At 44.9% G+C, this 24050-nt stretch overlaps 1 protein-coding gene across 13 annotated transcripts in view; it reads right to left on the reverse strand.

Moving 5' to 3' along the window:
• Nucleotides 1-24050, reverse strand: part of ARHGAP6 (Rho GTPase activating protein 6) — a 530728-nt gene that overhangs the window by 22902 nt on the left and 483776 nt on the right. For all 13 annotated transcript variants that reach the window (XR_014835149.1, XR_014835150.1, XR_014835151.1 and 10 more), the window contains exons 6-9: nt 21071-21126; nt 19203-19353; nt 18124-18272; nt 10325-10504 (exon numbers count right to left, since the gene is read on the reverse strand). Coding sequence is in view for 8 of the 13 variants with exons in the window: in XM_021080043.2 (XP_020935702.1) it covers nt 10325-10504; nt 18124-18272; nt 19203-19353; nt 21071-21126 (536 nt within the window). In the remaining 5 variants the exon portion in view is untranslated. The remainder of the gene's footprint in view (nt 1-10324; nt 10505-18123; nt 18273-19202; nt 19354-21070; nt 21127-24050) is intronic.

Consider the following 24050-nt stretch of genomic DNA (forward strand, 5'->3'; position numbering starts at 1 on the left):
GTTAAGGATCTGGCGTTGTCATGGCTATGGCACGGGTTCCATCCCTGACCCAGGAACTTCTGCATGCTGCAGGTGTGGCCAAAAACAAAAACAAAAACAAAACAAAACAAAACAAAAACAGAAAAACCCCAAACTATTCTGCAATTCAGAGTTTTCATTTATTCAACTTGGCTTGATTCCCAGCCAGTTATAACAACCCTTGCTCGGTAACAAGTGCAAATAGAGTCAGTGCTATAAACCTATTTACAATTTCTTCTTAAAAGACCCATGATACCATTTTGGCTGGGAGACGCTATTTACAAATAAGTAAAAAGATATAGCTTAAAAATGTGGATCCGTGTATTGCGGGAAGGGTCGACAATATTTTGCTACGTATTATGCCAGACTTACTACAGTGTACATAATTCGTTATTTTAATTAATTAATTTCTATGCCGTCTTGTTACAAAATGAGTCAAGGCAGCTTCCAAAATTCACATGATAAAACCAATTTTTAAATAAAGGAAGGTTCAGAAAATTGGAGCCAGTGGGAAAATGAGGGTAGAGAATTTGGAAGTGACTTTTAATATTCACACAACAGCCCCCAGTGCTGTTCTCCCAATAATTCCTCTTACCGTCTACATTTGCACATTTCATTTCCTCTTATTTAACAAAAATTTCAAGCTACTGGCTCAGTTCAATTGGATGAGCATTCATTTTCTATTCATTTAGGTACTTAACAGAGAAACAAAAGCCAAGGGAAGGAGCTGATGGGAAGCAGCGGCTTTACATTAAGGGAGAAGAACTATCCAGGCAGACCATTCACGGATGTGTTTTCTTTTCAGCACTTAGGATGCTGTCGAAAGAATATCTGACCAAGAACTGATAGCGCCTGAGGTCCAGGGTTGGCTCTGCTGCTTATAATTATGATCAACCCTCTTCTTTAGGATTCTGTTCCTGCATCTGAAAATCCGGGCACCTCCTATCCGGCCCATTGGCCTTTATGCAGATGTTGTAGGGAGCAAAAGGCTAACAAATGTGAAAGTACTCTACCCATGGCAAAGAAGTTTAGAATAAAAGGTTTTGTTGGAAAGAGACAAAATGATCAATTAAACACCTAAAAAAAGAAAAGCAAAAAAAAAGCAACCCCCCCCAAAAAAAAAACCGAAAATGAAAGCAAGGTGGAGTGGGTCAATGTTTTTTTTTTTTCCCTTGACTCACAGGCATCAATTTCTGCATCTTATCCTGTGTGCTGGCAAAGAAACATCACTCTTTTCTTTTGCTTAACACTTCTGGCGGGTAACTAGCTTGTGGACTTTCCTCTTGCCATGTCTGGCTTCAAGACCATTGCAGCTGAGGGACCACGAGGCTGCAGGCTGTAACTCTAGCAATTCGAGGGACAGTCAAGAGCAGAGACCTGTGGCATGTGAATGTTCCAGGGCTAGGGATCACACCTGAGCCGCAGCAGTGACAACATCAGATCCTTCATCTGTGGAGCCACCAGGGAACTCTGAAAATACTCTCTTTGTGACTGGATGTGGTAATGGCTGCAAGAAGTGCTGGAAATGACTGTTCTCACAGCGAGAGATGGCGGAGCAGGGAGAGTGTAAGTGCAGGTGAGCGGCTAAAATTGTGCCCCCAGGCTTCTTATTATGTGAGATAATAAATCCGGATGTTTGCAGCCACCTATAGTTGATTCTTCTCCACCTTACAATTGAAAGTCCTACCTGCATATCCATGACTCTTCGCCTACTTGCTCACTCATGCACTCCATTTTCCGTTCTTCCAGAACACAAACTAGGGCGATGCTTTCTACCCAACGGATGCTGAGCAAATGTTGGAATGGCTACTAATAAGGAATAATAAGAAAGAACCCAGGATTATTGGGCATTACGGTATACACTGGTTATAGTGCCTTTGTCTAGATGCTTCTCTCTACTTGTAAGCAGTACCCATGTCAGGTTCTAGCAAAATTCCTGGCTACTCATTTCTGGAGTTGGAAAAGAAATTTCCTTTCCCAACTGAGGATCTCTATTGCTTTCTAACGAGTTCTTAAACTGCTGTTCCCATCAATATAAAAAACTCTAAGAACGAAAAGTATGATTCAATAAACAACAGGTTTTTTTTTTTCATTTTTTTCTTCTGGGATTTTGTAGAGAGCGAAATGGAAACTAAGGAATAAGGTTGGGAAAAACACATTATTTTTTTAAAAAAATCAACCAATTCTGGACACTTAAATGAAGAAACGAAACCCATCCCAAAGTCCTTCTTCACTGGCAACTTACTGTTTCAAGTCAAAATCTCTACTGGGTTTTAGTCGACTATTCAGTAACCTTAGATGTATTCTAAGGGTACCATTTATGGCTGTGTTTATCTGGAGACGCAACTCCTTCGATTTTCATGTGTTCCTTCAAATCATAATGCTATTTCAAAAATCCAAAGAACTTTGGACTCTCCTGCTCCAGAGAAAAAAATGTAAACCCTGTACACAAGAAGGAATAAAACTGTCACAATTAAAATCCACCCTATCAAATTAAAAATGAAACCCTGAATGATTGCCTAGGGTATAACTGCTAGGATGCAATTTCTTCCATAAACCAAAGAGAAGGAAAAACGCTTTTCTCCATTTATTAAGTCACTTCTGGTCACCACTGAGGGCACGTCGAAGAGCCCTTCCCAGGACCCAGCCCTGCTGGACTCGCCACGAGGGGTTTCACACCGAGCCACCACTTGGCACTGAACCGAGAAGGATGCTTTGCCTTTAAAACTCTGATACTCCCCAGCGGAGGTAAATGTCACTGAGAGTCACGAGGACATTTTTTTCGGCTAACAAACACCTTGAAAGAAATCACTTTGGCTGTTTACGAGAGCAGAAGCTCAAACACGGGCAGGGCTGGCTTAGAACCTTTGCGAAGCTCTGCGGTGGAGGCTGGATGAATAGCAGGTAAGGAGGTCAGGGTGCATTGAAAGGGTCGGAATGCATGAAGCTCAAGAGAATTTTCTCACATGCCTAATAGGTGCCAGGCAGCCTTTCTGGGCAGCTGGGCCACGTGACTGAACAAGTGTGGTCGAAGAGCCCAGGACTCTGCCGGGAAGCCCTGAGGGCGGATGATGACCCGAGGGAGATGGAGAGCAGCGAGCAGCCTTTGCGACATGGGAATGGGTCGAAGGACAGGAAAGAGCTCGGGTATCATATGCTTCTGCTCCCCTCCACCTGCATGTGTCACCAAGTGCACATGCATTCTGTCGCTGCAGACGGGGACAAGGCGAGCAGGCTCCGGTAGGAACACATATATCTGGACATCAAATGGGTCGGGGTTATGATCCGTCCAGAGAGGTGAAAGCTGTCCCCTCCTTCCTTTCAAACTGCCTAAAATAGTCTTTTTCCTCCTCCCACCTGGCCAAATGGTTTTTTTCCTATCTGTGACATCACATTAAAGCATCTCGTCTTTTGTGTGGGGAGGCATCGTGCTGGCGAAACAATTCTCTTAGTTTTTGCATCACTTGCACGCGCTGTCTTGGCTGACTCCTCGTGAAATGGTGGTGAAATTTAGAAGAAGCCAATGATGTGACCCCTGGCACATAAACAGTGGTTATTTAAAACACAGTGGTTACAGAAAAGAGGGAAACGGAAATCATATATAATTATCTGGATGTGTCAGTACGGGGTGGCTTCTTGTTTGATGACCTGGGGTACCGCTGGAGTCCTTCGGACTTGGCATGCAAAAGAAGCCTTAGGAAAGATGCGATTTGTGCCGGGAAAGAAGAGAACAGAGAGAAAAGCTTGGCTTCTGGGCTTGGAATCCTCATCCCAGCCTCTGACCCTTGCTCCCAGTAGTTCTCATTCGAAATTTCCCATGTGCACTAAGCTGGGCCCCAGCTCAGGCTGACCAACCAGCAGGGTGGGAACGCGCTGGTGTTCCCACGTCTCCAGGGTGCTCGGCACTTTTCTTCAGCCCACAAGGGCCGTGCCTTCTCTTCTTTTCCTCTCTCCAAAAAAGAAGCCCTAGAAGTGTCAGCCCTGGGACTCAGCTGACGCTTTTCTCCAGCCTGCTCTGAAGCTCTTATTCATTCCAAGAGCCACGATGAATTTTCTCTGGAATTCCCAACATCAGGGACGGAAGCCACAATTTTCGGAACAATTAATGTGTTCCTGATTTAGTCCGTGAATGCTTTCTGCCTTACACCACCAGTGACCCTTTCTAGATAGGCACGATTCTTCTCTTTTATTTCCAGGGTTCCCAGCGAGAGTATTGTTTTATGTCTTCTCATATGCAAATAGTTGTTGAGAGCAGAAACGGAGGCTTATGATTTAAAGGTTAGGGAATCTTCGGAGTATGGGCAGTGAAGCAACAACAAACGACAAAGATGCATTTTTTTTTTTCTTTAGCCATGCATTATTGCAGTATTTTTTAAACAGATAATTACTCCATACCCATTTTCTGCCAAGTATCTTCTAGGTGCTGTGGCTATTAGTAAATACAACAGACCCCCCCCACCCCCGCCCAGCCTTCATATGGTTTGCATTCTGTTAGGTTCCAACAAGCATAATAAATACATTATATAGTGAGTTGAACGTGATAGGTGCTACGGCTGAAAGAAACAGACGTGCGAATGGCTGGGTGTCTGTATGTGTGGGAGCAGGTCACAGTGCTACACTGTGTGGTTGGGGTGGGCTTCATGTGAAGATGACACCTAAAGGTGCTTTAGTAGGGCAGGCGCCTGGTCAATTTCATGTAATAATAACGCAGTGATTTTTTTTTTTTTTTTTTTGGAGGGCCTAGTGTATGTCCGTTTCTGTCCTAAGAGCCTTATTTTATTTTATTTTGGCCACACTGTAGTAGGAGGAAGTTCCCAGGCCAAGGATTGACCCCGTGCCACAGCAGTGACCCAAGTCACAGCAGTGACAACATTGGATCCTTAAGCTGCCGAGCCACCAGGGAACTCCTGTCCGATGTGCCTTAAAATGTCATTTCTAATTCTCAAAATGATCCTGAAAGCTTCATTTCATTTTTTTTTTTCCCAAAAGAAGAACGAAGACTTAAGGGAGGTAAGTAAGTGTAGGGCCAAGATCATAGGACAAATGCGAGGCAGAGCAGAGCTCTGAATTCTGGGAGCTGATTCCAAAGCTCACAGTCTCCCCACCATTGTGGGAATTTCCCAAGATGTGGTTTCCTAAGGTGTGGTTAGGAAACTGCCAGAATGCCCTGGAGGTGTTCATTAGAGAGTTTACAATGCTGGAGTTCCCGGCCTGGCACAGCGGAAACGAATCTCAACTAGGAACCATGAGGTTGTGGGTTCGATCCCTGCCCTGGGTCAGTGGGTTAAGGATCTGGCATTGCCGTGAGCTGTGGTGTAGGTCACAGATGTGGCTCGGATCCTGCGTTGCTGTGGCTGTGGCGCAGGCCAACAGCTACAGCTCTGATTGGACCCCTAGCCTGGGAACCTCCATAAGCCATGGGTGTGGCCCTAAAAAGACAAAAGACAAAAAAAAAGTTTACAATGCTGGGCCCCATCTCAGTACTACTCAGTTTGATTCTTTGGACTGTAGCCCAGGAATCTGAATGTCAGACTTTTTTTTTTTTTTTGACTCTGCTGCCTGTTCAAGTTCGAGAACCACTATTGCCACCTGCTGCCTTGGCCTTTTGATAGAGTGATCATGACAGCTGTTATCATGACCTCTTTCCAGCTCTGGGATGTCTAACCCAGGGCCTGAAAAGCTGGCAACCAGCACAAAAGACTATCCTAGCCACACTCTTGAACTGTGTGTCAGCCTATGAAATCGGGTACCTCTTTGGGATTGTGGAAGAAAGCCAGGTTCTTTTCTGCTCTTTCCCACTAACTCAGACACTGGCACTTGGGAGAGGCAGTCTCAACACGAGGAGATGAAGGACAATCTAACACGCAGAACAAATGCTGGGTCCCCGCCAGGCCTCTGTGGGGGTTTTACGTCCCTTCCATCAGTTCTTCAGTGGAATCGCTGCCTTCAGGGTGCATTCTGCCTTCAAGGACAAGCTACAGCCACCTTTTTTTTCTTCTTCTTCTTCTTCTTTTTTTTTTTTTTTTTTTTTTTTTGTCTTTTTGCCATTTCTTGGGCTGCTTCCACAGCACATGGAGGTTCCCAGGCTAGGGGTTGAATCGGAGCTGTAGCCGCCGGCCTACACCACAGCCACAGCAACACGGGATCCGAGCTGGGTCTGCGACCTACACCACAGCTCACAGCAACGCGGGATCCTTAACCCACGGAGTGAGGCCAGGGATCGAACCCGCAACCTCATGGTTCCTAGTGGGATTCGTTAACCACTGAGCCATGACAGGGGAACTCCCAGCCACCTTTTCTAATGAGTCTTCCTTTCTTCTTTTTTTTTCTTTTTCTTCTTCTTCTTTTTTTTAAGGCTTCAATGTGTGGGATATGGAAGTTCCCAGGCTAGGGGTCAAACTGGATCGACAGCTGCTGGCCTGTGCCACAGCCACAGCAACACCAGATCTGGCAGCCATGTCTGTGACGTACTAAGCAGCTCCTGGCAATGTCAGATCCTTAACCCACGGAGCAGGGCCAAGGACTGAACCTGCATCTTCATGGATACTAGTTGGGCTCTTAATCCACTGAGCCAGAAAGGGAACTCCCAGTCTTCCTTGCTAATGCCAATGAGAAGTGATGCCTCCCTCTCTAAGCGCAAAAGCCCTTCCAAGACTGAAACAGAACAACTGCTAGGTACCTTTAACCACCAGGTCCTGTCTAGCTTCATCCTTCCTTGTTTGGAATGACTGTGCTAATTTTGAAAGCTCCTTAAAACAAAACTAAATAAAACAAAACAAAATGAAACAGCTATACACATGACTGAATTTTTGTCCAGCTACACAGACCTCCCTTGCCCACCAGCCACCGGCTTTGGTATAACAAACTAGACTCTGAAATGCCAAATATGCCAAAAGAATCTGCAAAATGATGAGACTGATTAATAAAAGAAGTGGACCTAGTGCTAGGGCCTAGAACCATGCGGATTTTTTTTTTTTTTTTTTGTCTTTTTGCCTTTTCTAGGGCCGCTCCCGTGGCACATGGAGGTTCCCAGGCTAGGGGTTGAATCGGAACTGTAGCCACCGGCCTACACCACAGCCACAGCAACGCGGGATCCGAGCAGCGTCTGCAACCTACGCCACAGCTCACGGCCACGCCAGATCCTTAACCCATGGAGCAAGGCCAGGGACCGAACCCGCAACCTCATGGTTCCTAGTCGGATTCGTTAACCGCTGCGCCACGACGGGAACTCACCATGCAGATTTTGGAATTAGAAGGGATCCTGGTTATCTTTCATGCTAACCTAGTCCTTTGCTAACGAAAGAAAGGAAATCTAAGAAGATGAGGTCACACAGCTAATGTGTAAGCAAAGATAAGACTATAGCAAAGTTTCTGGTTCCAGAGCCAGTTTTCTTTTTCCTGATGCAGGCTGGGGAGCTTCTCCTGCCTTTCCTCTTACTTGATTATCCCTTTCCTCAGTACAAAAGTCACATCATCTGCCTAAGGAGATCAAGAATGCTTACATTAATGGTGAACTTACCCTGCGAAAAGTATCCTTAATTCCTCCATTCCCAAACCTTTCCATAGGAATAAGGAGTAAGGACAGGTAATATGCAGATCAGATGTCATAGAGCCACCCCTGAATCACTCATTAACTCAACCCATATTCCTTGGGTTTCTCCCATGGGCCAGGCCCACAGGTAATACGGTAAAGAAAGGACATGGAAATGCACAAAAATTCGCACTGCCAGGGCGCTGACATTTGCAAAGGGAAACACAAACAAGAGAAATTAGTAAAGCCCTTATTATGACGGGTGAGTGCGAAGAAGAAAAGGCAAGGAAAGGGAATGGGAGGGGAGGCCATGGGAGGGGGCTGTATTTTAGACAAGGTGGCCAGAGATGGCCTCATTGAGAAGCACAGACCAAACTGGGGAAGGCAAAGATGAGCGGCTACCCAAGATAAGCTCGACATCAGTCTGTCTCTACAGGGCGTGGAAAACAAAGATCGGATTTGGAAAATATTCAAAAAGATGGAATATTGCCACTCAGCTGCTGCTCTTAGTAATCCGGGCAGCCTGAAATGGAAGGAGAGGAAGGGTACAATTAAAAAAAAAAAAAATGGGGGCAAATGAACTTTCAAGGAGGCCGGGAAGAGACGTGCCCGAATCTGAGGTGAAAAGAAATGCCTGATGGTTTGTGGTTTCATGTGAAGAACTTTGCCTAGAAAACAGAATTTAGAGAATGGAATTAAGATTGACAAGAGGTATGATTTTGTTTTGTAAAGAAAATCCAGAAAGCCTGAGACAATGCCAACACTCCTTGGCAAGATGATACACGACCTAAGACTTGATGAAAATGTTGAAAAATGCAGACATTTGATTCATCCAAATATGAAAATAATTATGAGCATTTGGGCTGTAGGGTGAAATTTACATAGAGTTAATGAAAATTTCCAGGTTTTTTGAGAGCTTACTGCATGCAACACACGGGCAGGGCCTCAGAGACTCAAAGAGGAGCAAGCCTCCGTTCTAGCTCAGTGAACTTTTCATTGTGGTAAATCCATTTTCTCTTCCTCCTGGGCATCCAGCAAGAACACATTTCTCAGCTTCCCTTGCAGTTCAGTATGGCCTGTGGCTAAGTTCTGGCCAATGGGATGTGCATGGCCGATATCCCTTCTAGGTTTGGCCCAAAACATCCTAGAAGATTGCAGAGTCTTAAGATGCAAGGCGCTGGGGTCCCTAAATCACCACCTGAAGGGCTGTCTGCTAAGCATCTGATTAAACTTTATGTGAATCATATATTTATGTCTGTTGTGGTGAAGTCCTGAGATTTGCACCGACGTGTGGTGCCCAACCAGTATAATCATCATTTAACATTTGCATAGAATTTTACATTTGCAGAATGCTTTCGCATATCAAAGGATTCTGGGGAGCACCCTGGCAAATAAGTCCTATTTTAATTTTTCTTCCCATTTCACAAGAGCTGAAACTGATGCTTACTGGGGACTAAATGCCTTGGTCATAATCACAAAGGTGAGACAGAGAGGGCAAATATTCCATACCATGGGCTCTCAAATTTACACAAAATAACCGAATCGGACAGGGATGGCGCTGAAGCTAAAAGAAGGCATACGAAAAACGATTCCTTAAGAGGCTCTGGTGGAGCAGGTAAGATTTATGGTGAGCGTTTACAAATTCAAAAGAGAAATAAGAGACGGAACACGGAGAAAGTTCTCGTCAGTTTTGACATGCAATGTGAGCGGCGAACAGAAACACAAGAAAGTTGGCATTTGCTTTAATGATTCAAGGGAAGTTGGAGCAAAAGCAACGCAGTTTTCTGAAGGAGAACAGGAACTGGTAATCCGATACAAATCAAAAAAATATTTACTGAGTGCCTGCCAGACGGGGGACCTTCCAAAAATGTACAGAGGATACAGGGAGGAGATAACAAGGGCGCAGCTTGTGCCTGAAGTGCCTTCATAAGCTACCAGGGGAAACAGTCATAAAAGACCTCAACGCAACGTGGACGAACACAAACGTCAATAGGAACGGTAATCGGGCTCAAGGGACACAGAGGTGACATGGGAAAGTGACGTGAGAAGGACCCTGGAAAGACAGGTAAAGCTTCGCGCAGGAAGCAAAATATCCAGATTGACCCTGGACGGGGTACCACCGCGGAGGCGGGTTATAAATACATGACTTTATGAGAGCCACGCATAATTCCAAAAAGAAAGGTTTTCTCACCTGAGGAGCGGTGAGCAGGTTGCTATATAAATCATTAAATGACTCCAAAGCATGACCGTTGTCCAGGGGACAACGCAAATGTATCATGTGCATCTGTCTGTTGAAACACGGAATCGCAAATTTTTTTTTTTTTTTTTTTTTTGTCTTTTTGCTATTTCTTGGGCTGCTCCTGCGGCATATGGAGATTCCCAGGCTAGGGGTCCAGTCGGAGCTGTAGCCACTGGCCTACACCAGAGCCACAGCAACGCAGGATCCGAGCCGCATCTGCAACCTACACCACAGCTCACGGCAACGCCGGATCGTTAACCCACTGAGCAAGGGCAGGGACCGAACCCGCAACCTCATGGTTCCTAGTCGGATTCGTTAACCACTGCGCCACGACGGGAACTCCCGGAATCGCAAATTTACAGGGACACCATAGGTAGGGAGATGTCTATTGCTACGGAGACTGCCTGGCTTCCAAGGACTTCAATCAGTGACCAGCACTGCGGACCACAAGGAGACGTGCCTGAGTTTCATTACGCCACTGAGAGGCAGCCGGTAGGCTGCTAGCCCAGATGTCCCGCCAAAGAGGGGCCACCTACCATGAACAGGGCTTCATAATTTTCAATCATCTTCTGCACCACGGCAATGATGGCTGTGCTCTCTTCAGCTCGAGCAGAACTCTGGACCGAGAATTCTTTGTCTGACGACTTCTGCTTGTGCAGCAGGTTGGGTCCAAATATGGTGGCCAAGTTGAGAGATGTCATTTTGTTCCCCGTGACCTACAGAAGCAGAGGATACAAGGATGCTTGTTAGTTTTGCTCTTCAAGATGCTGAGTCGTCCAATAAGCAGTAGAGTCCTTGTCCTGTCCCTTTTCTTTCTGCAAGGACTACATTAGCTCTGTCGGGATGCATGGGAAGCACCATCATTTCCCTGGGGCTTCGTATCTTACATCGAAGTTCATGGCTCAGTGGTCATCTCAACAGCCTACTGACTACAATTTTATAACGCTTTCATCGTAAAACTGGTACTTATAAAATTTCTATCCTGTCCGCTCTTAAAAAACATTAATGTCTATCCATCCATTCATCCCTCCAGCCAACTGACCATCCATCCGTGCATCTGTTCATCCATCCATCTAGCCCTTCATCCATCAATCCATCATCTATTAACCCATCCACTCAGCACACCATAGGCTAGGCATAACTAGGGTTCTAATTATTTTAAATGTTCCCAACAACGATCACAACTCAGTCCTTATTTTAAAGAGTTTACATTCTAGGGGGCGAAGTAAACTTCTCTATTATAAGTAGTGAGTACCAAGCACGAAACTATCAACTCTGAAGGTCCCAGGGATACTCCAAAGAGGTAGCGACATTGGTACAAAAGCCTGAAGGAGCAAAGAGATTTCCGGGCTGAAAAGCAGGGTTGCTGCCTCGCAGGGGGCAATGTGACAGTGGTGAGAAACACCATCTGCGAAGACAGAAACGTGTCCAGCACGCCAAGGGAACCCGGAAAGCTCAGCTGCAGGAGAGGCAGGCAAAGGCCAGGTGAAAGTCAACGCATACTGCCCCTGGTTGAGAACCACCAGTCCAGGCATGTTTTTCGTTCTCTTGGCGAAATTATTTGAATGTCTATGACTGCCCAGGTAAGCAGGGGAACTGAAGCTGCTTGGTGGGGACCCTTGGCCTAAAGATCTGCACAGCTTTTGAGAGGCATCTGGGTGCACAGCAAAAAAAAAAAAAAAAAAAAAAATTCACGCCCAGAATCAATTCCTGACTCACAGCTGGGCCAAAACCTCCCGAGTCCTGACTTTGTCCCGCGGAGCCCGGAGCTGGTGGCTCCCCATCCCTGCGCGCCCAGCATGGCACATGGGGTGTGTTATTTTTAGAAGGCAAGGCTGTTTTCAGGTTTGCCGCCAAGGGAACTGATTTCCCGTGGCAAACACGGGGAACTTCCAAGCAAGTGCCCTTTATATACAATGACGCTTCCACTACTGTTCTCTTCGCTTCAGCTCAAGGATGTAAGACTTGACAAGTTTGGGGGTTGTTTTTCATTTCTCTTCCTGGAACTTTACGGCAGAGGAGAAAAATCAAGCATGTGTCATTTTCGAATTCATCCCTTTCGAACTCAGAGGCATCTGGAAGGCTTTCCCCTTTCCTCTTAGTATCAGGGGTCTCTCTCTCTCTCTCTTTTTCAAAACAGGATCAAGTCGAAGATTTGTTTTCTTTTAAAAGAATGTTTAACAGGAGGACACTCCAGAACTCTGTTTCCGCTCTCCTTCTCCTGCTGCTATTCCGGGAAAGCAATACAATCCCTCTGAACAACTGCACAGAGTCCAGCTGCAGACCATGCTGCTGTGCTTTGTTAACGCTTTTTTTTTTTTTTTGTTAACGCTTTTATGCTTCACTTTGCTTTGGGTTCACTGGTTTTTGTTTTTTTTTCCCTTAGGGCCGCTTCCCGTGGCACATGGAGGTTCCCAGGCTAGGGGTCCAATCGGAGCTGTAACTGCCAGCCTACACCAGAGCCACAGCAACTCGGGATCCGAGCCGCGTCTGCCACCTACACCACAGCTCACAGCAACGCAGGATCCTTAACCCACGGAGCAAGGCCAGGGATCGAACCCGCAACCTCATGGTTCCTAGTCGCATTTGTTAACCCCTGCGCCACGACGGGAAGTCCTTGTTTTTTTCAACTGGAAAGGAGACTCGGTCACAGAGGGCATCCACTCTTGCACCTCCTGTTTCAGCATATCTATCTGTCCATCTATCTACCTACCTACCCATCCATCTCTCTATACTTATGGTTGGGTAATAGAACGTGTACTTGGACTTGGCTCATGATGTCATTATCAGCCAATTCAAGGAAAACATTTATCGCTACTCAAGAAGCATCGTGGATCATTTCCAAGCCTCACAGTGATTACAAGTTTAGCACGTCGGTGGGGGAGCAAAGGATTTGGAGTTTGGGGTTAGCAGAGGCAAACTATTATACATGGAATTGGATCAACGACACGTCTTCCCATAGAGCACAGGGAACCATATTCAATAGCTTGTGATAAACCATAATGGAAAAGAACGTGAAAAAGAATATATATATATACATATATGTATGTCTGAGTCACTTGGCTGTACCACAGAACTTAACCTTGTAAATCAACTATACTTCAGCAAGATACATTTTTTAAAAAACGTTTAGCACGTACAGTCCCTGGGCTGGAGGCTCTGCACAGGCTGTTTCAATGCCTTCTCACTATGCGCTTGGGAAGCCGCTGCTGCTGTTGTCCTTATGTTACAGATGAGCAAAGTGAAGTGCAGAGCCCGGCTCCAGTCAGCCCCCTGCGCCCCCCGCCACTCACTCTGGCTGGCAAAGCCGGCAGAGCTGGAACGTGGGAAAACTTGGCTCCAGAGCTGGGCCCGGAGTGGGGTGAGGAGCAGGAGGGTCGGGGTTCGGGTTAGGTCCTGCTACAGTTCCCAAGCCAGACTCTCATTTCTTGGAGGCGTGTATCTCGTCCAAGGTCAGTAATCCCAGCCCTGTGTTGCTGGTTCAGAACTTCTTTTTTTTTTTTGGCCTCATAGACTCTCTGATGAACTGAAAGGCCAGCCCTGGACACTCTCCCCCCAAAACTACATTCACGCCACATTTTCCATGCCACGCCAGGGGGTTCTTAGACCACCTGAAAAACCACTGCTCAAGAGGTTTCAATTATGATCCTGCAATGTTCTTTCTAGAAGAAATGAAAGCTTTCTTACACTGGAGTATTCCTCCTTTTCCCTAAGGAGCAAAACAAATAGCAAACTAAACAACATGGAATAAAACAAAACAAGCACAAGACAGCAAGCCGCCACAGTTTGATAAAATCCCACTATTTTTTCCCCCAAGAAAAGCACTGATTGACCAGTCAATCATTTTTCTCATGCCTTTCGTTGAGACGTCTTTAAGATCCTATTAGTTAGGGATGCATCAAAGTTTAAGCACCTATGAGAAAGGAAATATATTCATTTTATAAAGGAGGAAGCTCAGACCTGCCCCTGCCCCAACCCTGTTTTCCTTCCTCTTCCTCTATTTTATACAAACAAGGTCACGAAGCAAGGTGCTGGCAGAGTCTTGGGTGAGCCCCCAAGCTCCTTGATGCTCTGGTTCACTTTTCTCCCTGTTGCAAGCTGTAATAAGCACCCAGCAAATTTGTGACACATCTACACAGACACAAAGACACGTAAGAGAAAACATTGGAAAATGCCTTGTTTCTTGACTATATTTGACAGTGGAATGTTTGTCTCACCCCAGTCTTCCCATTCTGAATTCTCTCCCTGCTCATGCCAAACCAACTTCAAAAACAGTGAACAAAGAACCTCTCTCAGTCCTCTCCCTCCCCGCCTCACTTCTTCAAGAAGGGGTTTTCAGCTAGCTCCCATCCCCATGCCATGCATACATGGCTCATAGACTCAATCCCTACACACTCTTGGATATGTAGTTTAAGTTCAGTCTCCTGCACAGAGCTATTCCTAACTTGTGTGGCCCATAGTCACCACTTCTCTGACATTCTGCAGTGATGCTGAGCTGCATGCTTTAATGCTAAATTTTCCTTGTGTGTTCACCCCCTTCCACCTCCTAGATGCCATAGCATCCTGGGAACGGTAACCAGAAAATTCCTGAACAATGCTCACTGGTTTAAAGGAACACAGAGTTGGCGCTCAGAACACAAGTGATTCAAATACCAAGGTCATTCTTACATGGAAAGATTTATAATGTGAATTGCCCTCTTCCGTATCGCTGCTCCTACAAAAACCTGCTACCTCACTCTCCCCCTATCTCCAACCAATCTACAACATGGGTTATATCACTGTAGTCGAATCCTTCCAAAGATTCATGGTGAGAAAGAATCAACCACCTACCCCCTAACAAAGGCATTCGGGATTCTAGGAACACAGCCCAATGTCCCCCCAGACCTCATCAGTATGTTCCCACCCTGCAGCCTAATTCCAGCCCAAGATGGCAGCGCCACTTGTCTCCCTGTAACTTCTAACCATTTCACGGAAGCCTTCCTCTCCTCATATTTCCTCTGTTGCTTTCATTTTTGGTTACTAGTCCTTCACTTTGATTCAAGGTTTGGAACAAGAGTGTCTAGAAACCATTGTCATTTCTTGGTTCCTGTACACTTTGCTGTTGTCAGAATATTTTGATATTCCTTCATATAAACTCGTTTTCTCAATGACTGCACAGGACCAGTTGAAGAAACCTTATCTCCAGAATTCAGATAAGGAAACCCAGGTTTAGGGAGGTTAATAGCTTTGTTCAAGAACACATGATCAGTGAGTGAGAAAGCTAGCAAGTGTTCCCAACCAGGGGTGATTCAGGGCGCCCCCTCCTCCCTGGGGAAACCTGCCAATGTTTAGAGACACTTTCAGCTGTCACACCTAGGGCGGCATCAGTGGGGAGCTGCTACTCGCATCAAGTGAGTAGCGCTAAGCATCCCACAACGCACTAGGCAGCCCCCACAATGCAAAATTACCTGGTCCATCATATGGAAGTTTGAAACTGTGAGGCAGACACCCCCACTCCCGAACAGAGTTTTTTTTCCTACTTACTATTCTGTTTTTCTATTTGCCGTAATTTACACCAGTCTGGGTTGGAGGCACAATTGCGATGTTGCTACTCAAGGGATCAAGTTGACTACTAGCCAATCTGACACCTTTGTGTGCATTAGAAAAAGGACCCCTTCTTCAAGATATTTTACTCCCATCTGCTGGGATATTGTCCTGATAACTGCAAATCTGCAGCTACTATGGGGTCCATGCCCCCCCCCCGCCCCCGAGTTGTGAATGTACAAATACACAACTTGCACGACCATAAGTGGAAGCTCCCTGGGGAACACTGGGTAAATAACTTAACCCCTCCAGCCTTCCGTTTCCACCTCTGAAACATGAGGACAATGATATCTCTCTTGCTTCACGGAGGGTCGGCTATACTACTTGTCTAAAGCCCCGAGCACAAAGCACACGCGGTGGGAGATACAAAAATGGCAGCTAGTGGGTTGGCATGCCAAGTGCCATGTGTACTTCGCCAAGAACATTTTCTTCCCTTTGCCATAGGCAATGCAGTCTTGTTCAACATTTGAACTGAAAAAATGTCCCCAAATGATTTTAAACAGGCACAAATGAGTTCAGCTGGACATCTGGCTTTCCTCAAGGTCTTCTAATCACCTAAGACCCAGCGCTCTTCTCACACAGCACGTAAGCAATGGTAGAGAAGCGACTAGACGTACCTAGGAATTCAGACAAGGCTTTGCCGTCACGCAATGATTAGACAGATGATTCTACAGCTTCTCTCATTTCCATCCTCAGTAAACGCTGACACCCAGACAGGTAATATAGCTCCTTAACAATTATAAGAATTATATCTACTGAAGAGCTGTGTCTGCTGAGATAAGGTGTCTGTGCCACAGTATGAAACCTGAGGTCAGCAGAGGTTTCACCAATAACGACTATAGAGATAAACGGATAACTCGGGAAAGTTCCATTCTCACACGGATATGGAGGATAAGAAATGCACAACTGCCTTTCCAGATCAAAGTGAAAAAAATTGCATGTGTCTATGGCCTTTGGGACATAAATCTGACAGACACAGAAAGGAATCCATCACACATCCGAGTTCTGCCTAACAGGATTTAAAATAAAAGCTTCTGGGTTAAGTGAGTAAGTTTGGAATGCCTTCTTCTGGTTGATTTAAAATGTGGATCCAAGGTCAAGGAGAAGTATGACTGCATGATATCAAAGAAGGGAAACAAGGAGTTCCTGTCTTGGCTCAGTTAAATGAATCTGACTAGCATCCATGAGGATGCAGGTTCGATTCCTGGCCTCGCTCAGCTGGTTAAGCATCCGGTGTTGCCATGAACTGTGGTGTAGGTCACAGACACAGCTCGGATCCCGAGTTGCTGTGGCTATGATGTAGGCTGGCAGCTGTAGATCTGGTTCGACCCCTAGCCTGGGAACCTCCATAGGCTGCCAGTGTGGCCCTAAAAGACAAAAAAAAAAAAAAAAAGGGAAACAGGTCTCCTGTTAAGGTGAAGATTAAATAGGTTGGTTGCTTGCAAATATGTCACTTAACATTGAGGCCAACAAGCATCTCCTTTGTCCAAGGGAGAAACTGAAAAACACCTTGGAGCACATGAGAATGACCAAAGAGAACCAGGGCCCAATACCCCAGGTGGGGGGCCAAGTCCAACAAGAACACCCCAAAATGAAAAAAAAAGTATTTTGATCTTCATAATAATTTAGTTCATAGTCTTTTTAAAATGTAGCACATATTACTCAGATAAAATTTCTAGGTTTTTTTCCAAAAAAAAAAAATGTATACTATACAATATATCATGGGAAGGACAGGTATTACTGCAGAAAAAAAAAAAAAAGAACATTTCCAAATGGTCCATAGGATTGTGCAGAACCTGTCTCTAGAAGTTGACACCACATAGCATTGAGATGCATGGAAATGGTCAGTAGGTATGCCTCTTCAGTTCCGTCTACACCTGGTTTTGAAGCAGGATCCACCCTTGGTTGCATTGGGCCAGTCCCTGTTTTGGAGGGCGGGCTGAAGGAGAGAAAGAGGACCTCTCAAAATGAAGACCCTGGACTTCTAGCCACAGGGCAGATGGGCACTCCAGAACAAACTGGAAGAATGAAGTGGTCGCATTACATTTGGGTTCCAAGTTAAAAAAGCAGATCAAATGAGTTATACGGATAGCAATCTCGCCCCTCCCCATCTCCATTACCCCATTTTTTTCATGATTGCATGCACTTCTGTAGTTCATGGTTTGTCTTCTTCACACAAGTGGAAATTCAGGGCCTTGAGTGAAATGTCAGCCTCACTTGGCAGCATCATTGAAACATACAAGGAGTTTAATGGCCTATGCGCGCTGAGGAATTATCCCTCCGGAGAAAACCCTGAATCAGTTGTCTTCCTACATAGATAGGTCAGGAAAGGGAGGCATCATTTTCTCCAGTTTGATCAAATTGGTAACTCTTCTTTTTTTAAAAAAAAAAAAAAAACTGAAATATAGTTGACTTACAATATTGCTTTCGTTTCTGGTGTACAGCATAGTAATTCAGCATTTTTGCAAATTACATTCCATTATAGATTATTCCAAGACACTGGGGATAATTCCCCAAGCAATATGGTATTTCCTTGTTGCTTATCTCTTTTATGTATCGTAGTGTGTATCTGTTAACCCCACACTCCTAAATCGTCCTTCCCCCACCCCTCTCCCTGTTGGTAATGTTTGTTTGCTAGGTCTGTGAGCCTGTTCCGTATTGTGTAGACACCCATGTGTGTTACTTAGCTCTCCCCTTTGCAGGGGGAAAAAGGAAGAGTCAGAGCCAGGGGTCGCAGCGGCGGGGTTCGCACCTCTTGCCCATCTTTGCTGACGTTGTCCTCGGCGTGCCTGGCCACGATGGAGAGGAACTGCAGCAGGCGGTGCAGTGTGTCGCAGTTGCAGGGAGGTAGAAGGTAGATGAGAAGCTGCAGGGTGCCCAGCTGTTCCTCCGGCTCCAACACTAGGTAAGGCAAAAAGAGGAGCTCTAAGGATGCCAAAGGGGAACTCACACCATTCGGGCTCCGCTGTCTTGAGAAAGGGATTAGCAGGGCAAGTCACAGTATCATTCCTTCACAACTTAGCAGTAAGGGTCTACGAAGAATGTACAGATAAATGGAGGAAATAGAACATCCAGAGAAATCACTATAACCCAGCTTAGAAAGGTAACTTAACTTCCCTTATTTTCTTCTCCCTCTTCTCCTTGGGGTCAACCATCACATACTTTTATGGGTCACTCGTTCATGGTTGGTGGCCACTGGCTAACAATGACTGAGAACTGGTAGGTGTCCGTAAATGTGAGTTTATAACAGAGTTTTCTGTGAAGCAATCTGCAAGAGGTACACTTTGGGTTGGCAGTAACCAAGACACAGCACAATGCCAGTGTCTTCTCTCTCTTTTGTGATCCTATCTTGATGGCAGCATGGAGGAAGAAATACATGGAGGCTGACACAGTTCTGGCCTGTTCTGCCTCCCCCTCCTTTTCTCCTCCACGGGATCTGTGTCTAGAGCCCTGAGGCAGCCATGTTGAAAGCCCTGGCACTGGGCTATGCCATCCTGCTTTCCCTGGGCTCCAGAAATGCAAGCTCATTTTTTAGGCATAGACAACGTAAATTCTCTATTCCAGAGCATCAATTTACAGCACTCTCTACTATCCTAGAGTCGTTTGCAAGCATGCCATTTTTTTTCTTGGCTACTTCCATGTATTTTATTGCACCTCTCTTCTGGCTAATCCCCCCAGGGTAAATCTCAGAAAGTTCCCCCAAGAGCCCGCTCATTCGTGACCAATAAATCAGGGCAAAACATTAGGAAACACATGTACAAGGTTTTGATGAGTGAGTTGGACAGCCCAGTAACCCGGGGACGCATTCCTACAAATGGCTGGATTACTCACAGAGAGTATTGATGAAGGCTGTGTACAGCTCCCTGGTGAGAAGGGGGTCCGGCATGTCCCTCAGGAACTCCTTCAGCAAGGCAGCCACGTCATGAACGCTGTGCTCTTCCTCCAGGGAGACATCAACCCCACGGTCAAATTCCTCACGCAGCTGGAAAACCAGTGGTTCGGGGGGCAGTCTTACAACACCATGCCTCAACGTTCAGTGCCCAGCAAAACAAGTGCTGTGACATGTAGCCTCTGGTATTAAGTTTACCCACAGCCGGAGAAGGAGAAGTAAAAACTATGTCTCCTTGATCTACAGGGTCTGTGCAATCCAGCCATATATGTATGTATGTATGTATGTATTTCAATGCTTTATTTATTTATTTGCTTATTTATTGCTCTTTTTAGGGCTGCACCTGCTGCAGATGGAGGTTCCCAGGCTAGGGGTCGAATCGGAGCTACAGCTGCCAGCCTATACCACAGCCACAGCCACGTGGGATCCGAGCCATGTCTGTGACCTCCACCACAAAGCTCGTGGCAATGCCGGATCCTTAACCCACTGAGCGAGGGCAGGGATCGAACCTGCGTCCTCATGGATAACTAGTCACATTGGTTTCTGCTGAGCCACGACAGGAACTCCTAAATGTGTTATTCAATAAAAGTACCTGTGGGTGTACGGTTAATGATGCAAGCACAAGGGCTTGATAATGACATCCAGAAGGTTGGGAGGAAGAAAGAGCTCAGGGGTTAGGTCAACTATCAATGTGGGAGAGAGGAATTCATCTACTACACAGCAGTTTTGCCTGTCAGCAAATTCACCACGTTGGAACTTTGACATTGCACAAAAATACTTGCCAAGGCGGTGAAGGGATTTTTCTGCCAACAATGAAATGTAAAACTCTGATAGACCATTTGTGGCTAGGGCTTGAAAGATGACAATAACTAAATAAAAGCTGCCTTAGGTTCGTCAGAGCAGCCTTATTCACAATTCCCAGGAAGACTCCCTGCCTTAATCATTATACTGGGTCCCTGAGCATTTATAACGGTAGGAAAACACAATGGCCAGAAGAAGGGAGTCATAACTCTACACCCTACATTCATCACAGACGGCTCAACTTCTCTTCGGTATTGTTCTCTGCTGTAAAAACAATTATGTGAGTTCACAAATCTACTCTATGCAATAAACTTCTGTAAGCGTTCATTTGCTCATTCATTCCTTCATCCATTCATTCACCCCGGATGCACGGCACACTTCCTGTGTACCTGGCTTGGCTACAGGTCTTCGAAACATGGTGATGAATTAAGAGGCAAAGCCCTCAGCCTCCTCCAGCTCTCAGGCCGACAGACAGGTGAGAAACTGGCAATCCCACCAATGAGTAATTAGCTCTTAATATTGTGACAGTCCTTCTGAAGAAAAAGTGCAGGGTGCTAAGAAGCGATATCCCAAGATAAAATGGTGAATTAGAGCATATTTCGTACTTGAAATCTAACCACTCATTATATTTTGGGGAGAATCCTTCAGTAAATCTTCATGCAGCGGTTTCCCGTTTGGTGGATCCAGCTACAATTGGGGAATCATTTTTGACACCAGCCACCTCTCCACCTGATGAGAATGCCCATTAGCTGTCCTGATTCACTCATCAATTCCACGCAACTTGTCTTTAGTGAAGACGGTGTGTATCTTCAGAAGGAAGAAGCCTTCCATTGGCACCCGTCTTACCTGTGATCATTCAAACACCCCCTGAGACTCCATCATACTGTGACTGGTGGGAGCGTATAGAGAAGCTACTCAGAAATGACTTTGCATAAGCTTGAACTCTGCGCGAGGTAATTCAACTGAAAGTCAAGTGACATGGACAATATAATCTTCACTTTTCACTTACTTGTCTCACTCTCTTTTTTGAGCTTCCAACTCGGAATATCCCCACGGTCTGGAGGCCTGCAAATAAACCAACAAATTGTCAGTCCTCTCTCCTGGCTTGAAACTGGAGGAAATCAAAATAGACATAAATGAGAATGCAGAACCATAGTAACTTGACAGCGTGCACGGATGCATATTTATCCTGCACTCTATCCACCAGGCACCTAGGAGCCAGCTCTGCAAGCACTGGGATCATTTTGTGGTGAATGTCTCTGGTGAAAACATTTTCATGGGATATTACATATATTCACAGTTTCTCCATATAAAAAAAAATGATGTAACATCTTCATCACTCAGAAAATATTTATTTATTTTTACGGCCACACTCGCAACATATGGAAGTTCCCTGGCTTGGGGTCAAATCGGAGCTGCAACTGTTGGCCTATACCACAGCCACAGCAACGCCAGATCCAAGCCACATCTGCAACTTATGCTGCAGTCTGTGGCAACGCTGGATCTTTAACCTACTGAGCGAGATCAGGGATCGAACCACATCCTCACAGACATGAGGTCAGGTTCTTAACCCACAGAGCCACAATGGGAATTCCTACCCAGAAAAATTAAACACGAATTTTAAATGAATTTCCAGCCCTTTGTCAATTTTAAAATAGATATTTCTCTTCCAGGAGTTTGATGGTGTCTTGTCTTATATTTAAGTCTTTCAGCCATTTGGAGTTTATTTTTGTGCATGGTGTGAGGGTGTGTTCTAGTTTCATTGATTTGCATGCAGCTGTTCAGGTTTCCCAGCAATACTTGCTGAAAAGACTGTCTTTTTCCCATTTTATGTTCTTGCCTCCTTTGTCAAAGATTAATTGACCATAGGTGTCTGGGTTTATTTCTGGGTTCTCTATTCTGCACCATTGGTCTGTATGTCTGTTTTGGTACCAGTACCACACTGTCTTGATGACTGTGGCTCCTTAATATTGCCTGAAGTCTGGGAGAGTTATGCCTCCGGCTTGGTTTTTGTTCCTCAGAATTGCTTTGGCAATTCTGGGTCTTTTGTGGTTCCATATAAATTTTTGGATTGTTTGTTCTAGTTCTGTGGAAAATGTCATGGGGCATTTGATAGGGATTGCAGTGAATCTGTAGATTGCTTTGGGGAGTATGACCATTTTTACAATATTAATTTTTCCAACCCAGGAGCATGGAATATCTGTCCATTTCTTTACATCTTCTTTAATTTACTTAATGTTTTATAGTTCTCAGCATATAAGTCATATAACAAATGCTGGAGGAGGTGTGGAGAAAAGGAACCCTCCTGGACTGTTGGTGGGAATGTAAGCTGGTACAACCACTATGGAGAACAGTATGGAGGTACCTTAAAAATCTGTACATAAAACTACCATATGACCCAGCAATCCCACTCTTGGGCATATATCCGGACAAAACTTTCCTTAAAAAAGACACATGCTGGAGTTTCCATCATGGCACAGCAGAAATGAATCCAACTAGGAACCATGAGGTTGTGGGTTTGATCCCTGGCCTCACTCAGTGGGTTAAGGATCCAGCATTGCTGTGAGCTGTGGTATAGGTCGAAGACTCGACTTGGATCTGGTGTTGCTGTGGCTCTGGCACAGGCCAGCGGCTACAGCTCTGTTTAGACCTCTAGCCTGGGAACCTCCATATGCCGTGGGTGTGGCCCTGAAAGAAGTAAAAGACAAAAAAAAAAAAAAAAAGACACACGCACCCACATGTTCATTGCAGCACTATTCACAATAGCCAAGACATGGAAATAACCCAAATGTCCATCCACAGATGATTGGATTGGAAGATGTGGTATATATACACAAGGGAGTACTACTCGGCCATAATAAAAGAACAAAACAATGCCATTTTCAGCAACATGGATGGAACTAGAGAGTCTCATACTGAGTGAAGTCAGTCAGAAAGAGAAAGACAAATACCGTATGATATCACCTATGTCTGGAATCTAATATACAGCACAAAGGAACCTTTCCACAGAAAAGAAAATCATGGACTCGGAGAATAGACTTGTGGTTGCCAAGGGGGAGGGGGAGGGAGTGGGATGGATGGGGAGCTTGGGGTTAATAGGATGCAAAAACTGTTGCCTTTGGAATGGATTGGCAATGAGATCCTGCTGTGTAGCCCTGGGAGCTATATCTAAGCACTTATGATGGAGCATGATAATGTGAGAAAATAGAATGTATACATTTATGTGTAACTGGGTCACCATGCTGCATAGTAGGAAAAAAATTGTATTGGGGAAATAACAATTAAAAAAAAGTTATTTCTTATTTTATTGATCATAATCAAAACACACTTATTAAAGAAAATCTATAAGGCACAGAAAAATGTAAAAAACATGATACTAGAAAAATACCTGATGCAGAAGTAATCACTTAATATTCTGGTTTATTTCTATGCAGTTTTTTCTCCATGAAAAAAATATACATATGGAGTGGAAGAGAGGGGAGTGAGAGAGAGAGAGAGAGAGAGAGAGAGAGAGAGAGAGAGAGAGAGAGAGAGAGAGGTAGGGAGGAAATACTGCTGTTTTCACTCAATATTATGCTACAAGAATTTTTATGTCAGTAAAAATTTTTGTAAATGTCATTTATAATAGATGCAAAGTACTCAATTGTATGAATGTGCTGCAATTCACTTCATCTTCTCCTTTGAATGGCATTACAGGTCCCCTCAACATACATGCACTTGTTTTGATACCGTAAATATCCTATTATAACAACTCTGTACATAGGTCTCAGTTTACATTTCTGAGTCTCTCAAGATCATGTCCTAGAAATAGGATTATTAGAGCCCATACATAAAAATGAGTTATCTAGCCCAAACTGTCAGTAGTGCCAAGGTAGAGAAACCCTGCTCTAAAAAATTAGGTCTCTTCAAGGAAAAAAAAATAATACATCTATCTCCAACTAGAAATTTCAACAACAGTTCCCAATATCATTAAATAGTCAATGTTCACA

Source organism: Sus scrofa, chromosome X (assembly GCF_054392235.1).
Source record: "Sus scrofa isolate SSC_HxYL_T2T_F1_AM1 chromosome X, Sscrofa_HxYL_maternal_Yorkshire_Landrace_v2.0, whole genome shotgun sequence".
Classification (NCBI taxonomy): domain Eukaryota; kingdom Metazoa; phylum Chordata; class Mammalia; order Artiodactyla; family Suidae; genus Sus; species Sus scrofa.